The sequence below is a fragment of the Platalea leucorodia genome, assembly GCF_965183815.1.
Source record: "Platalea leucorodia genome assembly, chromosome: 3".
Classification (NCBI taxonomy): Eukaryota; Metazoa; Chordata; class Aves; order Pelecaniformes; family Threskiornithidae; genus Platalea; species Platalea leucorodia.
In genome coordinates, this window is record NC_138825.1 from 100,323,839 (window position 1) to 100,346,439 (window position 22,601).

At 40.8% G+C, this 22,601-nt stretch overlaps 1 protein-coding gene across 7 annotated transcripts in view; it reads left to right on the forward strand.

The window, feature by feature from the left end:
- DST (dystonin) overlaps nt 1-22,601 on the forward strand; it is a 302,794-nt gene that overhangs the window by 99,055 nt on the left and 181,138 nt on the right. For all 7 annotated transcript variants that reach the window (XM_082306929.1, XM_082306927.1, XM_082306930.1 and 4 more), the window contains 3 exons: nt 5,911-6,000; nt 8,889-8,966; nt 11,546-11,638. In XM_082306929.1, coding sequence (XP_082163055.1) covers nt 5,911-6,000; nt 8,889-8,966; nt 11,546-11,638 — 261 coding nt within the window. The remainder of the gene's footprint in view (nt 1-5,910; nt 6,001-8,888; nt 8,967-11,545; nt 11,639-22,601) is intronic.

Sequence of the window (22,601 nt, forward strand, 5' to 3'; positions counted from 1 at the left end):
GTGACCCATGGCAAAAAATAGAGATCACTATCATAGAATCACAGAATGCTTTGGGATGGAAGGGACCTTTAAAGGTCATCTAGTCCAACCCCCTTGCAATGAGCAGGGACATCTTCAACTAGATCAGGTTGCTCAGAGCCCCATCCAGCCTGGCCTTGAATGTTTCCGAGGATGGGGCATCTGCCACCTCTCTGGGCAACCTCTTCCAGTGTTTCACCACCCTCGTTGTAAAAAACTTCTTCCTTATATCTACTCTAAATGTACTCTCTTATAGTTTAAAACCATTACCCCTTGTCCTATTGCAGCAGGTCCTGCTAAAAAGGCTGTCCCCATCTTTCTTGTAGGCCCCCTTTAAGTATTGAAAGGCCACAATAAGGTCTCCCCGCAGCCTTCTCTTCTCCAGGCTGAACAACACCAGCTGTCTCAGCCTTTCCTCATAGGAGAGGTGCTCCATCCCTCTGATCATTTTTGTGGTCCTCCTCTGGACCCTCTCCAACAGGTCCATGTGCTTCCTGTACTGAGCACCCCAGAGCTGGATGCAGGACTCCAGGTGGGGTCTCACCAGAGCAGAGTAGAGGGGCAGAATCACCTCCCCCGACCTGCTGGCCACGCTTCTTTTGATGCAGCCCAGGATACAGTTGGCCTGCTGGGCTGTGAGAGCACGTTGCTGGCTCATGACCAGCTTTTTGTCTGTCAGTACCCCCAAGTCCTTCTCTGCAGGGCTGCTCTCAATCCCTTCATCCCCCAGCCTGTATTGATACCAGGGGTTGCCCTGACCCAGGTGTGGGACCTTGCACTTGCTGTTGTTGAACCTCATGAGGTTCACACAGGCCCACTTCTTGAGCTTGTCCAGGTCCCTCTGGATGGCCTCCCGTCCCTCAGGTGTGTCAGCTGCACCACTTGGCTTGGTGTCATCTGCAAACTTGCTGAGGGTGCACTCGATCCCCCTGTCTATGTCATTGATGAAGATATCGAACAGCACTGGTCCTGGTACGGACCCCTGAGGGACACCACTCGTCACTGTTATCATAGAATCATTTAGGTTGGAAAAGACCTTTAAGATCATCAAGTCCAACTGTTAACCTAGCGCTGCCAAGTCCACCGCTAAACCATGTCCCGAAGTACTACATCTACCCGTCTTTAAAATATCTCCAGGGATGGGGACTCAACCGCTTCCCTGGGCAGCCTGTTCCAGTGCCTGACTACCCTTTTGGTGAAGAAGGTTTTCCTAATATCCAACCTAAACTTCCCCTGGTGAAACTTGAGCCATTTCCTCTTGTCCTGTTGCTTGCTACCTGGGAGAAGAGACTGACCCTCACCTCGCTACAACCTCCTTGCAGGTAGTTGTAGAGAGCAATAAGGTCTCCCCTCAGCCTCCTCTTCTCCAGACCAAACAACCCCAGTTCCCTCAGCCACTCCTCATAAGACTTGTGCTCTAGACCTTTCACCAACTTTGTTGCCCTTCTCTGGACACACTCAAGCACCTTAATGTCCCTCTTGTAGTGAGGGGCCCAAAACTGAACATGATATTTGAGGTGCGGCCTCACCAGTGCCAAGTACAGGGGCAGTATCACCTGCCTGGTCCTGCTGGCCACACTATTCCTGATACAAGCCAAGATGCCATTGGCCTTCTTGGCCACCTGAGCACACTGCTGGCTCATGTTCAGCTGGCTGTCAACCAGCACCCCCAGGTTCTCTATCTGGACATTGAGCCATTGACCACTACCCTCTGGATGCAACCATACAGTCAATTCCATATCCATTGAACAGTCCACCCATCAAATCCTATTTGTCCAATTTAGAGAGAAAGGTATTGTGGGGGACTGTGTCAAAGGCCTGTGTGCAGATTCAGTTCCCTAAGTATGGACATCTAGGGCTGTTTGACATGTGTAAGGGTATTCAGGACAGACATCTGTGGGGGACTGGCTAGCAGGTCTTCGGCAAACCTTAGTCATTCTGGAGAAGCAGGTGGAGGCCAAGTGGCATACCCCCTAAACATAAACATAAACATAAACTAGCCCTATAGGTGTGCACCCAGGCAGCTGAATCATGGCTTCGTTTTCTGTTGATGGAAATGAGAATCAGGCAGACTGAAGGCAGTGGTGACAGATTTGCTGTGACACCAGCCCACAGAAGAGGAAGCCAAGCCTGGTGGGCCAGGGTCTTCAACTGTAGAAGCAGAATGGTATGTGAGGTTGGAACCGATAGCAACTTGATTGTAAGGACAACCAGATGTGTCAGCTGAACAGTATGATAAAGCTATGCGAGTTATACGGGGTGTTAGTTTGCTGGCTTTTAGAGGCAGCAGACATCTTTATGGTCTTCATTTGTCGAGTGTTTAACATGCTGGGGTCTGGGTGCAAGATTACAGCTCTGTGACTGCTACAGTTTTAAAAGCTGTTTTTTACTAGTGGGAGCGGAGATTCCCCAAGGCACTAGACTGCAAAGCTTAAGCTTACTGGGAAAGTATGATATGAAATATCTCATGCTCATATCAAGGGGGGTGGAGCTTTCCTTGCCACAAACATCATAGTATACATGCCAGAAGATGAACATCAGAAGGTGAATCACCTCTGAAACAGTGCCTTAAATCCTCCCTCTCTCCTTTTGGCTGATGAAGCCATTTTGCTTCTCTTGTTTAAGCTTTGTCAGATGGCCCTCAGCATCTCCCACATCTTCTGTAAGGAATCTCTTCTCATGCCCAGGTTATCGAATCTGCCACACTCGCATGGGTATATTGCAAAAAGTTGCCCAAGGCAGCATGTAGCCTACTTTACACGTGGACCTTGCAAAATGTAGGGCTGACAATTCAATTATTTTATTCAAAAGTGACAAGAATTCTTAATGAAATGCCATGGGGCTCAGCAGATCCCATAGATCCATGCAGGAACCCTCGTCTGCATCTAGTGCTTGTGGTGCTATATGTTCTAAAGGAGACTGAATGTGGCGGCAAAACAGCAATGAAATAGTAATAATTGTTTCTTGTGCGTTTAAAGATCTAGGAATTCGTTACATATGTTGAGAGACAAGACCTGCTCAAGTGATAGTTGAGAGAGGTGATTTTGCAAGCTTTTCTCAAGTGGCGGTGTAGGATGTCTTAAGAAGCACAAGGTGCTCCTTTTAAAAGAAGTGATCTGCTGCTTTGAGCGAACATGCTTGCTGCACATCAGTTGCTCAAATACATCTTTTTAGGTGCACATCTACTGTTCAGGATATTGGAATTTCCTTATCACGTTGTCTTGTACCAGCATACCAACATAGTAGGTCCTAAATAATTAATCCTCACAGTAGTTGTCAGCCAGTGGCAGAACTAAGACAGACATTCAAGGTGTACTGCTGGTTTTCTTGTTTTGACGGCTCTATGCCGCTTTCTTCATACACAGTATGAGTTCATCTCTGAAGCATCTGTGATTTCTAGAAAGATAAGTTGAAGAAGATGGTTGTCACTGTAATACTTTGGAAACCTCATAGTATAAGAAAAAAACAGAAGGTCAACAAAACGTATGTTGTGAGAAACGGACTGGCAGGATTACCAAATCAGCTTGCATCTAATGGAAAATAAAAGCAGACATATTAGAAACGGTATTATTTTCTCATCTTATAATTCAGATACCTGCATGTAGGGCAACTCCCAAGAGCTCTATATTGAAAAGAGCGCGGGCATTGACTTGATGCTGCACAAATAGCTCTTCAGCTGTGCTGGTGCAGTGTCTTTTAGATGTACATCCCTTTTCTCTGTCCTTAACCTGACGTCCTCCCATGACTCTGGCCACCAGCCTGCGCTGTGGATCTGCTCTGCCTTGGGATTCTGCACTCCTGAGTGGAGAGTGGCACGTCCCGGCCAGAGGGGCAGGGAGAGTGGGGAACCCTCTCACAGGGTTTTACTGTAAAAAAAATGCCTGCTTTTGTTGGAAAGAGTTTAGGACTCAGTTTGGCATAGTTCTTTGAATGGAAAAAGAAAAGTAACAGTTGTTTTGGGTTAAAAATTAAAGACCCTTGTGCTTTTCATCTTCTAAGCGTTTAGCACAATCAAATCTCATATCAGAGATTTTAATGATACCTTTGTGGCTTCCCTTTTCTTTTTTTCACCACAGATACAGTAGGAGAACATCTGTTTCTTTGTTCGGCTTAACAGTACTTCAATATTTTCAGATAATTTTTCTCTTGGAAATTTTTTAAATTAATTGCTTACAGGAGTTTTTTTAAAATCACAACTAGAATTAAAATTATATTATTTTGTGTATGTGGATGAGTGCATAAAGCTATGAATATGTATAAGAGCGCTGGTATGTATATAACTTGACTGCGTATGTAGAGTCTGTATAAACATTTTGGAAAATATTATCAGTTGTAATTCCTTATGGAACAGTCTTCTAGATGACTTGTTCTGGCTAGTCTTCAGCACAAGAACAAATATGCTCTGATATTATTTCCAATTAAGATGATGGTCTTTGTAAAAACAGGTTGCAGAGTAACGTCATGCTCGAAGTAAGAAAACCTGAACTAAAATGCGTTTATGAAGCTAATCATCAATATGGAGACAGTTATTTATTCAACAGGATGGATCTAGAAATGCCCGTGGAAGTCAGGCAAACAGAGCTGTTGCATGGAGTCGAAGATCTGGGTCGATTCCTGCTGCCCTTGTCAGACACACAGAGATGTTGGCACTCAGGGGAGTGTCCCATAGATCTCATATTGGAAGTACAGTTTGTCTCTAGGAGAGGTGGTAACTTTAGAAGACATTTCTGATGTCGTATTTTATCCCCTGGAAGCGTAGGGCGTTTCTGATCTGACGCCTCAATGGGAACACCAGGGAACTGACGTTAAACTGTAGCTGGAAAGCCCTGAACCTCTGCCCTGGCTGGCCATGTCTCTGCTTCTGAGAAATCAGGCCCTTTGTTTACGTTTAAAGAGTAGCTGGCTGAAATGGTTAAAGACATTTCAGATAAAGTTATATTTGAGCTAAGTAAGCTCATGCTAAGAAGCAAGAAGTTGGCCTGTGGACAGACATCTCCTAGCTTCATTGTGCCTATCAGAAAAGTTAGGGCTTTCAGCTGTCGCTCTTCTCATTATATCTGCTCCCTCACTCATGGTTGGCCTTGCAGGGTCTGCTGGTTATCAACCCTTCTCAACCCAATTTAGTTGACTGAGGTCAGCTGGCAAAGGCTGACCATCTATTGGGGGCACCACGGGAACGGGTTGGCTGGGTTGGTGACTGCTGGTGGTAGAGCTGTAGGGAGTGGTAACCTCTGCCACTGGAACAGCTGGTGGGAAGGGCTGCACGTGTCCGTGGCGTCACTAGATCAACCTAATGTCCTCTTTCTTTGGTATGTTGTATAAGGTGGATGTGTGAGCCATTGGGAAAACTCCCTAGGTACTGGGATACCTGAGGTGACAAAGCATGTTGTTAATTGGTGGATGTACTTTGAGTAGTAATGTTTAAGGCTGGAAATTGTGTTAACTTTTGGCCTGACTCCAGTGAACTTGTATGCTGAGGATAACATATACGTCAAGACAGGATTCTGTTCTCTATATTTTTTTTACAGTTCATTAGGTCTAAATAATGTCATCTGTACGTGGTCATTATTTAGGTCAAAATAGATTAATATCTGGTATTGTTTGAATTGTCAGATACTGATTTTGCATTGCTATACGTATTCACTACCTGCAAATTCATACTATGCAATAAAATGTGATGGAACTGTGCGAGTGCAGACATAAATGTGAATTTTGCCTGTTATAATTAATTTGGGTTTGTAAATTTGTCATTAAAGTGAATAAATTTGAAAAGCTATGCCGAGGTGTATCTGAGGTATATCTATATATTAAAAGAGAACTGTGTTAATGTGAGTGTGAATGCTCTAGTGTAAATGGGGATGTTATATTTTATTTTTGCATTTATCTGTGCAGGTTCGAAAGCATGTGAATGACCTATATGAAGACCTAAGAGATGGACATAACTTGATCTCACTTTTAGAAGTCCTTTCTGGAGACACCTTGGTAAGCTTTTAGATGAGAACGCAGTGGTTCCAGTTTGTTACATATACATTTACTCTGTTTGTTAACTCTTTGCATATTGACTGCTGAAGATTTCTTTGATATTTTCCATAATCTGTGACTTGATACCAAAGACACAAGTTGTATTTCTGTTGGTAAAATATTCCACTGTGAATTCTGCGGGGGAGTGCAATCTGTTCTCTTCATTTCTTGTAGGCAGTGAGACTTCTTTTCTTACTAGGGTAATGCGCTATTTCTTCTGTTCTTCCCTTTTCTTTACAATTTTTCTTTTAACAATTATTGGATGCTTAATATCTCTTCACATTAAAGGGAGTAACTTACAAATAGCAAGGATAAAATGTCCCTGAAATTGTCTAACACACTCCTCAGGTGTCATTTCCTTTCTTTGTGAGCATTACTTCCCTTGCTTGGTATTTGTTCTCTTCATTATGTTCTTCTTTTCATGCTCTTCTTTTCATTTGTGGTCTGTCTTGTGTCTTTGCTGTCCTGTCTTCTGTCTGTTATATTCATTAGCCAAGAGAGCGAGATTTTTTGAAGACCTTACGGTTGGTGAGTTCAACAGAAGCATGCGCAAATGAACAGCATGAGGATGTGGAGGATGAGGATAAGGGGGTAGGTGCCGACCCCCATAACTGTACTAATGTAGTGTTTGAAGTGTGGTGTCTGCTAATGTAAATTCTTAGTTTGGTGTGCTGCAGTAGTGTGCTGTAGAAAGGACAAAAGAACTCATGTTGGTAAATCAGGATATGTATGTTTATAATGGAGTTATGGTAACAATAAATTTTTATTCATCCTTTTTGAGAACAGCTGAAATGCAAAGGCTTGAGATTTGTATTTCTTTTCTTTCATTAAACTGTACAAAACCATGGTGCAAATGTGTATTGGACAACATTATCAGGATACTATAGAACAATCTTTTTAAAATAATAAGTAGGGACGTACCGTAATTCCATTAAACCAAGACTTTATACTTGCAATCAGTATTGCCCATATATAAGTAATTTAGACAAAGGCTTGAAGGCTCTCCGTTGTGAAGTCAATGGCAACAACTTAATTTGTCTTAATTAGAAGCATCAGTCTACTGCACCCACGATGTATGTGACATAATATTGGATAATATCTTGAAATGAGGTGTGCAGATCTATTTCTTAGAATTTATCAAATGTAATAGTTGTTATTTTTTTCAAAGCAGATATGCAAAGTAGAAGTTCATGACAGCTCTGTGTAGTGCCTTGGGTACTAAATATATGGATTGTTTTCAGGGTTTGTCTTTCTGGGAACAAATGCGGAATTATCGATTCACTGTATTTTAACAGTGGAATTTAACAGAAGGAAAATAATTACTTATAAAGTGTAAAACGTTGAGTGCTTGTTAGTCCAAGTGAGCTGTTTCATGCCTTTGTAGACCTTGCATTATTAGCATTTGCTAAAGCAACTTGCTGTTGTAGGGCCCGAGTGCCTTCTTGGCTCCCCGTGTGTTGTGCTGCAGTTGTGATTTCAGTGGAATTTGTGTGCTTTTTTTCTGGGGCATAACATAACTCAAAACGCTGCATTTTAGCTGTACAATGAAAAAAAATATTTCCCCTCTGAGATGCTATACCTAAATATGTAGTTTGGGATTTATGATACCTTCTTTGTTGTGGAAAACCAAGTTCCAGGTCTGCAGTCCTTCGTTCCATCCAGGGAAGCTACTCAATAGCGAGGGCTGCAGGGCTTGATCCTGGGCTATTGGTGTGAAAAACAAAGGGCTAATTTGAAGGTTCTATAACGGAAATTAAAATTCATTGTGTTTTAGTTTATGCTTCTTATTCAACTCCATTTTCCCATGTTTCCTTTTGGCAAGCATCTGATACTCCAAAGGGGGTAAAAAAAGGCAGTTGAGGAAGGCTTGGGCTTGTACCTGTGTGTTTCGCAGTGACTGTCTGAGGAAATACTCATGTTCATGGCTGATCTCTAGCAATTATAGTCCGCTTCAGTTTATTGCTGTGAAAGTTTGTGAAAAATCTGAAATAAGGAAGAAGAATAGAAGGATTTGGATATTATGATGATACAAATTTAACTGCTTTCCCATTGCTGATCTGTGACAGCTAAGTAAAGTATGCTTTTTCTGTGTGATTCTTCTTCTTGGTGATTTTACACTAACTGCATGCGGTTTTGCCATGTTTCCATTAACACACCACTCATGCTTATTTTACAGTTTCTTCTTGTTAGTTTTGACTTTGCTTTGAGAAGAGTGACTTGTTAGGTTTTTTCAAGCTTTATAATGTTCTACCCAAGTCAAGAGTTTAAACTTACATTCTAGGGCTGTATATGTTGTATTATTCTGTTTGAAGGAAGGTATTATCTTTATTACATACTTCAAATAAGTATGTGTCAATATAATAAAGATTATGCAGTCATACCATAAATAAAGAACATTAAATCATAAAGTCGCATACAAAGGTAAGCTTTTCCATCGCAGAGTTTATCAGAGCAGCATGAAGGTCCATGACATTACTTATAGTTTTGCTTTGCTTAATATACTGTAAATTTTTTATAATAATATATTGCAGTTTGTTTCGGTAGGTAGATTTATGTAGGGCCTTTTTAGCCCTCTTGGCCTAAGTAGTACTTTACAGGGAAACAGCTATCAGCCTGCATGGATGAAAGTTGCAGTTTGGGACCACTGATCTCTCTAGCCATCCACTGTGCTAAAAAATCTCAACTACAGTTTAAAAAAAAAAAAATTGTTAAAGCACACTTTTCCACCAAAGGTATTGGCTTCGTTAGAATTGTAGAGTTTCAAATGTTTCACGTGGTATCTTTTAAATCGGACTGTTTGCTCTTTTGTCTGACAAGAAAATCTCACAACTATTGTTTTCCAATTTTAGCCCCGAGAAAAAGGTCGGATGCGTTTTCACAGACTCCAGAACGTCCAAATTGCACTTGACTATTTGAAAAAACGCCAGGTATGGTGAAAATTTGAATAAAAACTGTTAACAAAAATTTTGTCACCTGTAGCTAACAAATAAAAAATATGTCTTGCTTGGTCTTCTATGCATATTGTATAACAGCTGCTGGTGTAGGCTCGGCTTGGTCTTGTGCTTGAGATGGTTGAGAGAGATGTGGCAAAGGTAACTTTGCACCACCCTTCTCTGAGCGATAACATCAACACACTCTGTGTGGTATATGATGTTAAAGAGGAGAAAACTATGGGTAAGATCCTCAGGAGTTGCTTATAGTAGATCTAACTATCTTTCATGCTGCCCAGGTACTAGCTGATATGCAGTTTTGTTCACAGTCTAATTTTTAGTACAAAATGCAGATTCAAAGAAACTAGAACATTTTGTGGGAGTTCCTTGTTTTGATTATATTTGTTTTGGAAAAACTTTCTTAAGCCTTGATCCTGACGAAAGCAAAACTGGTGCCCTAGAAAGGTAGCAGAGTCACCTGGGCTGTGGAAGATTCTGGCTTAATTTCACCTGTATCTCTTTTAAGCCAAACACTTGAAACCCACACTGCTGGGCAATTTTCCACTGCTGTGAGTTTCTTTTTGCTTTTAAATTTTTTTTTAAGCACTTACGGGATTCTTGCTTTCTCCCTTTGCAAAACGGCAATAATAAAAAATTACCAAAACATGGATGGAAGAAAAAACTGTACCTCCCTATTCATCCCATCCAAATGAGTTGACACTGGAAATCTGCTTTCTGATTTGTTGATTTTTTTTTTTTTTAATGTTATTTGCTACTTAAAAGGTTTGAAAAAATAAGAGGTAGCAAGCCATAGACAGATACTTAATTAGATTATAAAAACAGATGTCTTTTCGGATTTCGAGTGAAATTGCAAACTACCTTTCGGGTCACTGAGTGATGTGTGTGCACCGAGAACTCCATCCTGCTTCGCTGAGTTCAAAGTGAACTTTTACTGTTAACCTAAGTGAGCCATTGAACAAATATGCTACAAAGGAAATGAATGGCTATTTGAAATGACAGTCACAACGCCGTTTTTATGCAGTGAGACCTCTGGACTTGTGCTGCACCATGCCTTATTTATGCATGACAGACTGTGCATGTTAAAACCCAGAAGATGTAGTATCAAGTCATTCTCATGTTTATGAACGTGTGCATGTCATTGGGAACCGCAAGTCTCCATCACGCAGCTGTCGATTGCGATCGGACGATTTTTGTGCTCTCTTTAGCCTTGCAGTTGCGTGAAGATGGCTGTACTCTACAAGATGCTTGTAGGGCTTTGGTCTTGGCAAGTTGCCAGTGGGACTTGCATCTGATTAAAGTTTCAGCCCCGTTAGGTGTTTCTAAACCATATTTAGGAGGTAACTTGCTCAGGTTGGCTGTATAACCTCCAGATACAATGCTTTATTGTGATTGTAAGGCAGAGAGATCCTATATGTTGGTAATTTTGAAGCCCAACTTGGGAAAAACAAAGAAAAAAACAAAGATAAGGTATATTTGACTATCTTCTAGAGTTTTGCCAAGCACAGTTTTTATAATGTAGTGGGAGGAAAACATTTGGATTTGGTTTTAATTTCATTTTTTGAACTGTGGATTACACTCTCTTTGTTCTGGATAGTGTTTTTGGTTTGTGGGTTGTTTTTTTTTTTTTTGGTTGGTTGGTTTTGGGTTTTTGTTTGGTTTGGTTTTGTTTTTTTTTTTTCTTCCCCTAATAGTTAAGACTATGTCTGCAGATCAAGAGAAGGACGTGCCTTTGCTTGTTTGGTTGATAACAGGGTATATGTTAGAAAGCATGTGCACGTAACTTTAATAACATAAACATAAAATGCCTTTTAGATGAGTCATCTTTAATTGCTAGGCTATATGGATGCATAATACATATAGAGAAATTAAATGTAATAATAAAATATGACAAAAACCAGAATTATTGAACTCACTCTGGATGTGAGTTTATTGGAGTGGCAAAAATCTCAGCCTTGGTTTTAATCCTATTAACCATTTCATGTTTATAGCACTGTGAATGAGTACAGCAGCAGAAGCGATAATAATTTCTGTCATTATTAAGCCATTGGTTATTTAAATGTGATACTAAATTCCTGGTTTTATCAAGCCAGACCGTTGTGTTTTAGCAGGCAGTTGTCCTGCTGCTGAATTCTTGCTTTGGTGCAGGAAAGCGTGGGGAGGAAGAAAGGCAGTGATAGCTTCCCAGGTCTCAGCACTGCCCTGAGACTGATACACCAGTTACAGATCATCGTATTCTTGTTATCCTTTCCCCCTCTATCATACCTTCCCCCTCTGACAAGGACCGAGGTGAAGGGTGTTTGGCACGGGGAGCAGATCTGCCGGCATAGTGACAGCTGAGGAATCTTCTCAGCTCAGTGTGGGTGGGAGAGGGCAGTTCCTGGCAGGCTGCTTGCAACCAGAATACAATTCCTTTCTACTTTTGAGAATTAAAAAAAACAACAGAGTAGGCTCAGGAAGTAAATAATGCATCCTTTATAGTCGTGCCTGTGTAATGCAGTATGTATTTGTGGCATATTTATTTCAATTTTGTCTGTATTTTCTTTCCATGATGGCAGGTGAAACTGGTTAACATTAGAAATGATGACATAACAGATGGGAATCCCAAATTGACTTTGGGGTTGATATGGACCATAATTTTGCACTTTCAGGTAAGTCTAGTTTTGCTTGACAGTATGTTTTCAGTCAGATTCTTGCGTACAGTTACGATGAATGTGTCAACTTAGACAGGACTCCATATACGCTGTGCAAAAATATAGATTATGTTTCTTTGCTAATGTGTATTTGAAGGTTTTGATAATGTATCTTATTTCGTCATGTAAACTGAATCTGAAGGTGTCATTTGTTTGCTAATCTCCTGTCTGTGGAATGAGAGAAAAATAGCTTGGGTTTTGAACGTCATTAAAGACAATAGTTGATGTATTCCTTCCAGCATTTGGACAAACCGGTCTTATTTTATTCTGCAGACTTCTTTTGATGAGTGTTAAAATATTTTAAAAAGTTTTAAATCTTTTTTCATTCTGGATCTGAATTTCTCTTGCTAGTACGACTATGTTAGCAAGCACTATGCTCAGCCTTTCTGAGCAGTTCATAACACTTCAGCGTTTCTTTTTAGCCCCAGCGATGGTATCGTGGGTCACACTAGGTGGCACTCTGGTTGTTGTACCCTGGTGGGATTGTGTACAGTATAATGCAGCCTTACAGTGTGTGGTGTTAAATTGCTCCTCAAAATGAGGCTTTCACAATGGCTGTGGCTGTAGATGATGTAATTCAGATGACAGATAATTCCCGTTTAGTGACTGCAGCATTGTTAGTGATAAACTCCCTGCTGTGCAAGCATTTTAAATGATCAGAAAATTACATGATCATACAGAAAAAGCGTGGTTCACTTAGGAATATCCTGCACCCGATTTATGACTGGGGAAAAAAGTTCTTAATAAAAAAAGGCAAACAACAAAAACAAACAAACAAAACCCCCAAAACAACACAAAAAGGCTGCTAGGATCTAATTTGCCTTTCTGCAAATCCTAACAAGGAACAGAAGACATGAATAGGGCCAACGTGGCCCTGGTCTAAACAGGGTGCGTGAGTTAGCCCAGGCCAGGGCACAGGGTAAAGGAGAAACCGGTAACTCCTCACCACTAACAAGGACCTGAAGTTCCCTCAGCTCCCCCCTGTTGTGCCAGTCTTTGCTCCCGCATGGTTTTAAGGAGAAAGAAGGCTGTGCTTAAATATATTTAAGCATGACCCACAGAATTAGGCAGTGATTGAATGTTGCAGCTGAAACACACTTACTTCACTCTGTCCTGACCCCCAATAACTACCAACTAAATGTTTACCAATACAATTCAGATCTTGCAGATCTGTCAGAATAGAATATTGTATTTAAGTTGGAAGGGACTTACAACAATCAACTAGTCCAACTGCCTGACCACTTCAGGGCTGCCCAAAAGTTAAAGCATGTTGTTAAGGGCATTGTCCAAATGCCTCTTAAACACTGACAGGCTTGGGGCATTGACCACCTCTCTAGGAAGCCTGTTCCAGTGTCTGACCACCCTCTTGGTAAAGAAATGCTTCCTAATGTCCAGTCTAAACCTCCCCTGGCTCAGCTCTGAACCATTCCCATGCGTCCTGTCACTGGATCCCAGGGAGAAGAGCTCGGCACCTCCCTCTCCACTTCCCCTCCTCGGGAAGCTGTAGGGAGCAATGAGGTCGCCCCTCAGCCTCCTTTTCTCCAGACTAGACAAGCCCAAAGTCCTTAGCCCCTCCTCACAGGACATGCCTTCCAGCCCTTTCACCAGCTTTGTTGCCCTCTCCTGGACACATTCAAGGACCTTCACATCCTTCTTAAATTGTGGGGCCCAGAACTGCATGCAGTATTCAAGGTGAGGCCACACCAACACCAAATACAGCAGGATAGTCACCTCTCTTGACCTGCTGGTTGTGCTGTGTTTGATGCAGCCCAGGACGCGGTTTGCCCTCTTGGTGAGCTTTTATTTTTTTCAAAATAATATCCTTAAGCATCGGTGTTAAAATAATTTTAAGAATGAGCAGTGGTTCTTGGAGTAAATACTGAGCCTCATTAGTAACTATGAAGTAACTGAAGAACAGGGTTTTTTAAAAATTATTTTCTGTCTTTTTGCTATTAATGGCTGCAGTATCTACACTGAATGCAGAAGGGATTTGTAAGGTGATGTCAGAGATACCCTCTGTGCTAGCCTGGCATTTGCCTGTATGCCACTTCTTTTGAAGTATATGTCAATTTGGTGTCATTGACACCCATATATGGCCAATTTGGGTTCAGAACATATAAGGAAGTTCAGAAGAATGTGCATACTTACACCTCATGGTTTTTTGTCTTCATTTAGATTTTGAATGAGGGAAAAATCTGAACAGAAAAGTCTTAACAGCAGAGTCTTCTCAAAGGGATGAAGCTTCCTAACAACTGTGTTTTATGTATGGAGTAATCCTGTAGATACTGGGAAGGTTATGATGAGATTCAGTTTGAAGTTAAAGACACCTAAATCTAGGTGCTTATGGGGAGCTGTGTTCATATGCATTAAGTGTATAAATTGTCCGTATCATCTGATAATCTGAGTGATAGAGGTTTAGTCTATACAGCTAGTATAGCCTAGAGAGCGAGTCAACTAACCGGCTACTAGAGGCTCACTCCCTTTGACTAAACATAAACATCTGTGTTGTTGGAGATTAATGAGACACTCACTTGAGTATGAGAAACATGATGTAGGTCTTACAGGTCCCACCATCATCTGGGAAGAGACAGATCAGGAAGGATAAACTTCATCTTAAATGATGGTAAACATGTTTAGCAACAGATTTGAGGCCTGGAGGGCTAGTCAGTACAGTGGGTGAGGTTGGTGGAGCAATTCAGATCGCTTGCAGTAGGTGCCTGGAGCACCTACTGAGCTAATCAGTTGTCCAGCATAGGTGCTTAGTGTGATCTGAGATGACACGGCATATCCAGTAGCATATGCAGTGGGAAGCAAGTTGCCTTAGGTCCTGTGGTGTATCTGCCATCTCAGATAGTTTTAAGTGTCTCAAATGTTCTGGGTGGTCAGTTGACTTTCTTCTTATGTCTCTGCTTCAGGGTGTGAAACATTGTCATTCAAGATCCATTGATTGTTCTAACTAGATCTTCAGGGCTTTTGATTCAGTTTCCTAAAGACGTGTGGCATTTGAGTGACATCTGAGGTGTGCTAGAGTATCCAGGACATATATGCAGAGTTCTCTGATGAGACACCAGATCTATGACAGACCTATGCTCTTCCAAACCTGCAGCTGGAGGCCAGTTGGGATATAGCAGGATATCTCAAAGAGCTCTAGAAGCCCATGTTTAGGAAACTAAATCCTGCCTCCGCTGGATGAAATGGTCTCTTTAAGACCTAGCTAGCATGTAAACACGTATATGTAGACACCAACATGGAGGTGTCTTAATCTGAACTACCCCTTAAATCTTCCCAGCCTTTGCAGAAGTAGTTAATTTCTCAGTGAGTCTAAGGAGCTGTTTGCAGTGTGATGTTAATGCCTCTGCTCCATCGTTTATGTATGTTCTAATGACACTGCAACCTGGAAGGTAGTCAAGATGCCAGAGTTTTTTTTTTTGCCTGTTGTTTGTGGCTTCTTGTTTCTCTGAGTCATGGAACTTATCTGGAGAATAATATTTCCTCCAAATAGAAAATCCTTCTCAGTATTGTAATGAATTTAGGAATGATTTAGGGGAAAGACATGATAAACAAAAATAAATGATGATATACATTTGAGGATAATGTTTCTCTTGCATCTGAATTATGTCTAGAGATGGTTATGGGTTTGTGACTTGGTAGCCATAATTAGATAAATATAAATGTTGTTTTGAGTTATACCACTGACTTTTGCAGCTGCACAGGTCCAGAAATTGTACAGTATTTTGTGTCCCAAGTAATTACATGTAAACGAGAGAAAAGATGGAATGGGAAATCCGGTGGTTTATTGAGTATGTTAGAAAATAATTTGTCCTGTGGGTATTGAAAATCCCTGAGACGTGTATGTTACTAGGATTTAGGCAAGCTTTCAATGTGTGCATTTCACATGCTTTTAATAATATGTGGCTTTTTTAAAATTCAGTTTCATAATGCAGTAATGACTGTAAGTTATTTTCCTGGCACCTATAGAACATGCTAAATCAGATTACAGTCTTTCGTATAATTATAGGCTGTATTATAAATATCCACATTAATACTTGAATGGACTCCTTCAACACCCAGTACATTTTCACTGATGACACTGGAGATGGGCAACTATAAATGAAAGCAGAATTTGGCCTCAGTAAGTAACCACAATTTTAGTAAGATAATTTTTATGAAAATTGGTGATAATTTACCACTGCAAATGTTCTTTAATTTAACAGATGTTAAATATTTAGAATAATTTGCAGTTAGTTGAAAAAAACATGCCAAGCCAAAGCAAAACCTGATACTTTAAGGCATCCAAAATTAGACCTTTGTGAATTCAGACCTTAAAAAATTTCTGGAGCTTCTAAGTCAGGGTTCAATAGACTTTTCCTGTTTCAGTTTCATCGTCATTTTGCAGCTCAGGAACTGCCGTGGAGCGCTTTTCCTTCCGCCCTCCCCAGCTCCCTGCTGTCAGGCCTCTTTGCAGGGTGCTGCTTTGCAAGGCTCAGGTCGGTAGCTGTTCTCTCCAGATGTCACGGTACTGTCCAGCCCCCTCCAGCCACACGAGTGCTTTCTTTCAGGCCTCCTTGGGCCACGTGTAACCTCTTCATATTTCTCTTGTCAGCCAGAAAATACTTTTTTTTTGTGCTGACTCCCCATATGCCTTCATGCCAAATTCGTTCTTTATCAGTCTGCCCCGAAGCAGTCTAGGGACTGATCATTTGGTCTAGCAGATCAACAGTTAAACTATTACCCGTGATGGGCAAAAAAGTAAGACGGGTGGATTTGTTCGTAGATGACTTCGCTGAGATAAAGGACAGCTACCCAGCTGTTTCTCAAGTTCCTGATACCCCTTACCGCAGTTAGGTGTTCAGAGCCTGCAATGCAGGTATTTTGAAGTGCTCTTGTGTTGGCTGTGAAGGCTCTGGCCAGAGGAGGAGACAGCTCAGCTGTGGTGGCCCATTCCAGTGAATGACATGCAGAAGGCAGAGGGACAGTGGGATGTTCTGGGACCCAGGCACCTCCCGCTGCTTCAGCTGCTCTGCTGTTAAATCCATGATGGGGTCACCACACGAGAGACATGCTGCCTGCTGTCCTCCTCCCTTTCCTGAGGCGGCACTGTGGAGTGGAGAGCGCTGGGTCTGGCCTTCACTCACTGTGCTCCTGGCACCTATTCCTGCTGGGAGCAGCTGGCTGGCGGCCGCTGGCTCTGAAGCTCGCTGTCGTGGTTTAACCCCGTTCGGCAACGAGGTACCACGCAGCTGCTCGCTCACCCTCCCCCGGTGCGGGGGACAATCAGGTCTTGCCCAGGCCACGGGTCTTGGAGCCCAAGGTTTGAAGTTTAATCTGCCTCTGCTTTAAAATAGCTAGAATAGTTCAGGGTCTGGACTTCTCAAGGATTTAAAGATGGAGCTATGCAGCCAGTTGTCTAATCTCTGACTACAAGCGGTCGTAGGGTGAACTGTAGTCCACCTGGGAGCTGCAACTCCCAGTCATCAGCCATTGCAGCAGAGCTGTCATTCAGCATATGATGGGGCATACTCTTCCTGTATTTTATTCCTCAGCTGAGCTGCTAGTTACCTCTTCCCGGATTCTTCAGCAATTTAAAAAAAAAAAAAAAAAAATTGCTAACTCTCAGGTAAGAAAATGAGTGTGGATTTCTTGGAATTTCTGGGACTAATCTGAATTACAGGAAGGACGAGAGGCATTAAGGCTCATTGCAGAGTCATATTTAGACTTTATCTCTACAAATAGTGGGCTATCTGTAGCAGGATAAGATTTATGAGCAGTTAGCTCATCCGTTTGATTCTCTTCGTCTTTAATCCCATAAATCCATCAACAGGGAACAAATTCCTCGTTTTGTAAGCCGTCTCACTGGATATAAAACCTCTCCTGTTCAGCGTCGTGACTTTTGGTACCTCACTGGTACCTGAAAGCTGAACAGCTCTTTTGAGATTTTAAGCAGCAGTTGTCAGGACAGCTCAAACAGCTCCACATATAACCTTTGTTGTATTGTGTGCTGGCAAGCCTTTATTTTTTACCTTGTTCTCTGTGTTGTGCTGCTTTAATTTTCACTTTCTCTTTGACTTAATGTTTATCTCTCTGCATGTGCCCTTTGGGCTGTGCAACAAAATGCTTGCTGGTTATCTGGTATGCTGTTTTAGTACCGTGAAATGACATGCCCCATTTATGCTATATGCTCCATTGCTTTTGCTGTGTTGCATAAACAACATAAAAAAAAAAAAAAGAGGGGGAGGGGATCTTAGACCCAAACGTGCCTGAAATGTATTTCTAGTAGGCTTTTGATTATGTTATTCTAGGATAAAAGATACCAGGTGCAGTTTGGTTGGCAAAGTGGAATAACCTTTCCTTTACTGCATTTGCTAATTATATGAAACAAATGATAAAGCATAAATTAGCAGTGTACAAAGGATGAATGGTCTCAGCATTGTGCAGACTAACAAATATGCAGATATTCAACAACGTTGCTGCTTTAATGTGTAATACAGCTGTCCCATGTTAAGAGCATAATGCATTTCACCGTCACAGACATGCTTGACAAGTTACAGAAATCTTTGGTTAAATGCAAACTCATACAAATCTGCATGAGCTATTTCATGTCTCGATGTTGATCTTTTGTTTGCCATGTCTTAATGTTAACTTTTTGTTTGTGATTAAGAAGCCTCTAAGACATCAAATTGCAGACGAGTGTTGGTCTAATCCTATATTTATGTTATACTTCTTAAGGGTTTATGTGCCAGAAAAAGTCTTCTGCTAATCTCCCCTTAAAACTTTCCAGCATTGGTGGGTATAAATTTGTATCTTTGGGTTTTTCGTTGTTTGTTTGTTTGTTTTAAAAGAAATATAATAATCCATTATAGTATTTTAATCCAGCTTCTATCATCTGGATCTTTGGCTTTAGTCAGCGCTGAGCTTCCATTTGGGTCTAGTCAGGTGTCAGACAAAGCCCCTGGTGTGGTTGGGTCTTTGCTCTAGGTGGTTCTCCTAGGCTTCAGTGGTAGTCTGTCTTGATGCTTTAGAGTATGATATTTCTTTGCTCTAGCAGACAGGTTTTAGAAGAAATTTCAATTTCCCTTTTCTGAATCTCCAGTTTAATCTTGTTGTCTCTGCCTCTTCCCTTGCTGAGACCAAAGTTATGACTTTATAGAATTTCAATTAGCTGAAAGTGGTCATTTTGTCTTTAGTTACTCACACTTTCATTTATCATCTTCCCTTAATATGGAATATGATTTCGCACAACCCATATAAATGCAATTTGTCAATTCTTTTGTCCTTGATCTTTTCTTTGGTTCAAGAGTGTAAATGACTTAAAAAGTTAAAGTGACTTTAAAGTTACTTTTTGGTTCGTGGAAAAACAAGGAACAGCAGAAAGATTGTTAATAGAGAGGTGATAGCCTTCTCACTCAGGAACAGTTGGTAAGTATTGCTAAATTGATTATTAGGTATCAAAAATACATATTTCTTGGCTATTTCTAGGAAGATTGAAAGGCACAAATGCCACTAATAATCTGTAGAGATATATTTGGAATGCATTTATTCCTAGGTAATATTTAGAAATTATTAAATTCTAGGAATAGCTGCAGATATACCCTGTGTATTTAACTAAATTGACCTGGAATATGCAGCAGCAGTCCAGGATTGTTGGGGGCACTGAGCCTGTAACCAGTGTTTCAGAACTGATTCTTGTATTTTTGCTGCCTCAATTTTTTAATTACACTTCAGAAGCACCTGATTTTCTGAAGAAGTGAATGACCTACTTAAGAAAAAAAAAAAAAAATATCCAGATTTAAGGTATATATGAAAGAGAATGTGCAAAATCAGAGACTTTCTAAATTACTGATTACATTACAAAACACAGATTGTCAGCTGTAAAATAACAGTATGTGTTTCTTCTGATCTATGTTGAATTACATTTGATTTGACATTTTTATGACAGTCAGAGTGACACCAATTCTAACAGGAGTTTTGAAATAACAGAATGCTTCAGGGACGTTTTCTCTTTGGAAGAACACAGTATTAGGCTGATTGTTAAACATGTAAACAGTTTAAAAAAAGTATGTATTAAATCACACTCTATTAAATAAACTCAGATGGTCTAATACAATTATTGTTTAGAAACCGCAGTGCCTGTGTGTTTTAATTTAAATATGCATTTGCAAATTTAAATTTGCAGTATTTTTAAGCAAATTCTTAACTTCTGTGAAATTGTGGATGAAGAACAACATTGGCAGTGTACTAGTGTTAGGCTATATTTAATACATTTTCGATTAGAAAGTTAATATAGCATGAAAACTTGCAATTTTTCATTCAAATGCTGGACACTCTTGTCTTTAACCTTTTACATAATTTCTGCTTTATCAGGATAGTCATAATAAGTCTTTTTTTGTAAGAGTACCTAATGTAATGTTTCGATATTATTATACTATAATATATTTTACTATACATTATTATTATTATTAAACATGTTATTATTAAACCAGGAGCTATATCTGTGTGAAATTAAATCAATCTTGGTCCGTTGCACTGCAAAGTCCTGAATGTTCTTTTCTGATGAGAGAGGAGAAAGAGAGGTATATTTTCAAGCATAAAAGCCATTTGTTTGTACAAGCACAGCAATGTCATTTACAAAGACTATAATTTTCTTTTTATGTGCTTTTCTCTTAATTAAGGGGGGGCAGGGCAAGTCAGGACCCAACTGAGTCCCATGTAGATGTGTGTTTTAAATCAGAGTCCTCTGGGCCTTGACTGAAAGTCGCTTTTCTAAGCTGACTAGAATACAGCTTTTTACTGTGAGTAAAGGGAGCAAATGTCACAACTGCACCTGTATGTTAAGCATACTACAAACGCAAATACAAATTGAGGCCATGAAGGAGAGCGTGGTCATGGCATGAACATCTATTTTGAAAAGAAACATGTTAGCATTGTGCCTGTATGTAGTTGCCTGTCTATCGGTGGTAGAGGGTATTCTGTAACAGCCTTCTAGTCCCTTAGTGTTATGGTATAAAATTTTCTAAGCGTTACTGTCAAATTTTACCCCAGTGCCATGAGAGTGGTCAGCGACGAGCATCCGTATTCTTGGAAATTCTTTGGAGGCTGATCCTACTACTTTGCTGTATTATTCGTTCTAGATTCTGTCAGTAAAATGTTGGGGTGGAACTGGCCGCTGGGGAATACAGTCTCTGGGTTTCATTATTGCAATTCCTTTTCAAATAAACAAGGCAAACTCAATGGTAACACCTGATAATGCTTGGCAAGTCGCTTGGTAGCTCTTTCTCAGCATGAGAAACCGTACACATCTACCCCTGCTGATGCGTGTTGGTTTTAGTAGGTTTTGTACACTGCTAACAAAAATGAAGCTGAACCTTCAAAACACAGATATTTTTTCAAACCAAGTATGTTGGTGATTAGACTTGCTTGCATTTTAATAGTTTATATTTCTGCCTAGTTTTCATATGTAGCTAGATGCTTCTTGGCTGTTATATTCAGAGCTACACAGAGATGCCTACAGAATAGGAGCATCGGAGGAGGATAAAGCTCCATTTTTATAAACAGTAACTTTGTGGACAGTTTTCTAGACAGACTGGCTGTTATGATTTGTTTCACCTTTATCTGCCAGAAGTTTTAAATCTGCTGCAAAGTTCCAGTACACAGCACCACTGCCCTGAGCAAGCTGTTATGCTTGTGTGATAGTAGTGAAGCAGCAGATTATTTATAGCTGACAAATCAGTGAAAAATTACATCAGCTGCTATGAAAGCTCCACGTACAAATAAAAATTTGCCCCCCAACAAACTGTCAGAGCAATCTCTGATCCTTCACTTTAATCTTCCCTTTTGTGGATCATTGGATACGTAATAAAAACATATGAAGTGCAAACCAAATCTGCTAACTACATCCCTGCTATTTGCTGCGCTGCTTGCTTTTGGATTTGCGGTGTAGCTAATAGTTTCAAAGGTTGCTGCATATTTTTCTACTTTATCTTGCTGGAGTTACTAAATGAAACGGGAAGTTAAAATGCATGTAAGAATTTTCTGTTGCTCATAAATGCTATGTCATCTCTGTGAAAGGCCATCGGCATTACAGCCCAGCGCTGAAGCGGTGATGTTTATTTAAGAGGATTGGTGGCCAGAAATAAGACACAGTGTCTAATCAGACACAGGCCCTGCCTGGGCACCGTGCCACAACGTTTATTGCGTGTGCACTTCTCATAGGCAAAATGGCTACGTACTGAGGAGGATGGACGTGAAGTCTGGAAGAAATTACGGTGCAAACGGCAGTTCTTAACTTTCTGAGGAGGATTTAAGTGTATGTAAATACACTGGAATGAATGAGACGGTGCGACTGTGAGTTACCGAAAGCCAAATGGGGAATGTCTGTGGATGTGTGAGGGCTGAAAAGGAAGAACAGTGTTTAGATCCTGCCAAAGCTCCCTTAAGTCCAGCTAAACATTCCCCTGGAAGAAAATATTTCAGAAGAAAAAGGAGAAAGAAACCAACCAACGAGGGACCAGATTCAGTACAGGTTAAAGAAAATGAAGAAAAAAGCCAGTGTGAAGTGGGGATTTCGGAAAACACCGAGAATTGTCCCAAGGGTGTGGGATTGACTGATTCCTTCCCCCGGAGAGTGACAGTGGCTGGTAATGCTCTGCCCGTGAGTACAGACCTTTTGGCTGATGTTGTTAAAGCAAAAGTGTTACTGGGTGAAACAAAGAGTGATTCTCTTTGTGGGGACAGTTTTCAGAGGCTCACCAAGTCTGATGAAACAGAGACATGGTTAAAGGAACAAGATGAGAGCAGTTCAGAGAAACGCTGTACATGGAAGAGGAAATACTCGGAGGATAGCAACAGGAGAGAATTAGCATTCCTGAAGAAATCTAGTGGTCTTTGTTATGGAAAAGCAGCCAGCTTGGATTCTGCTATCCAC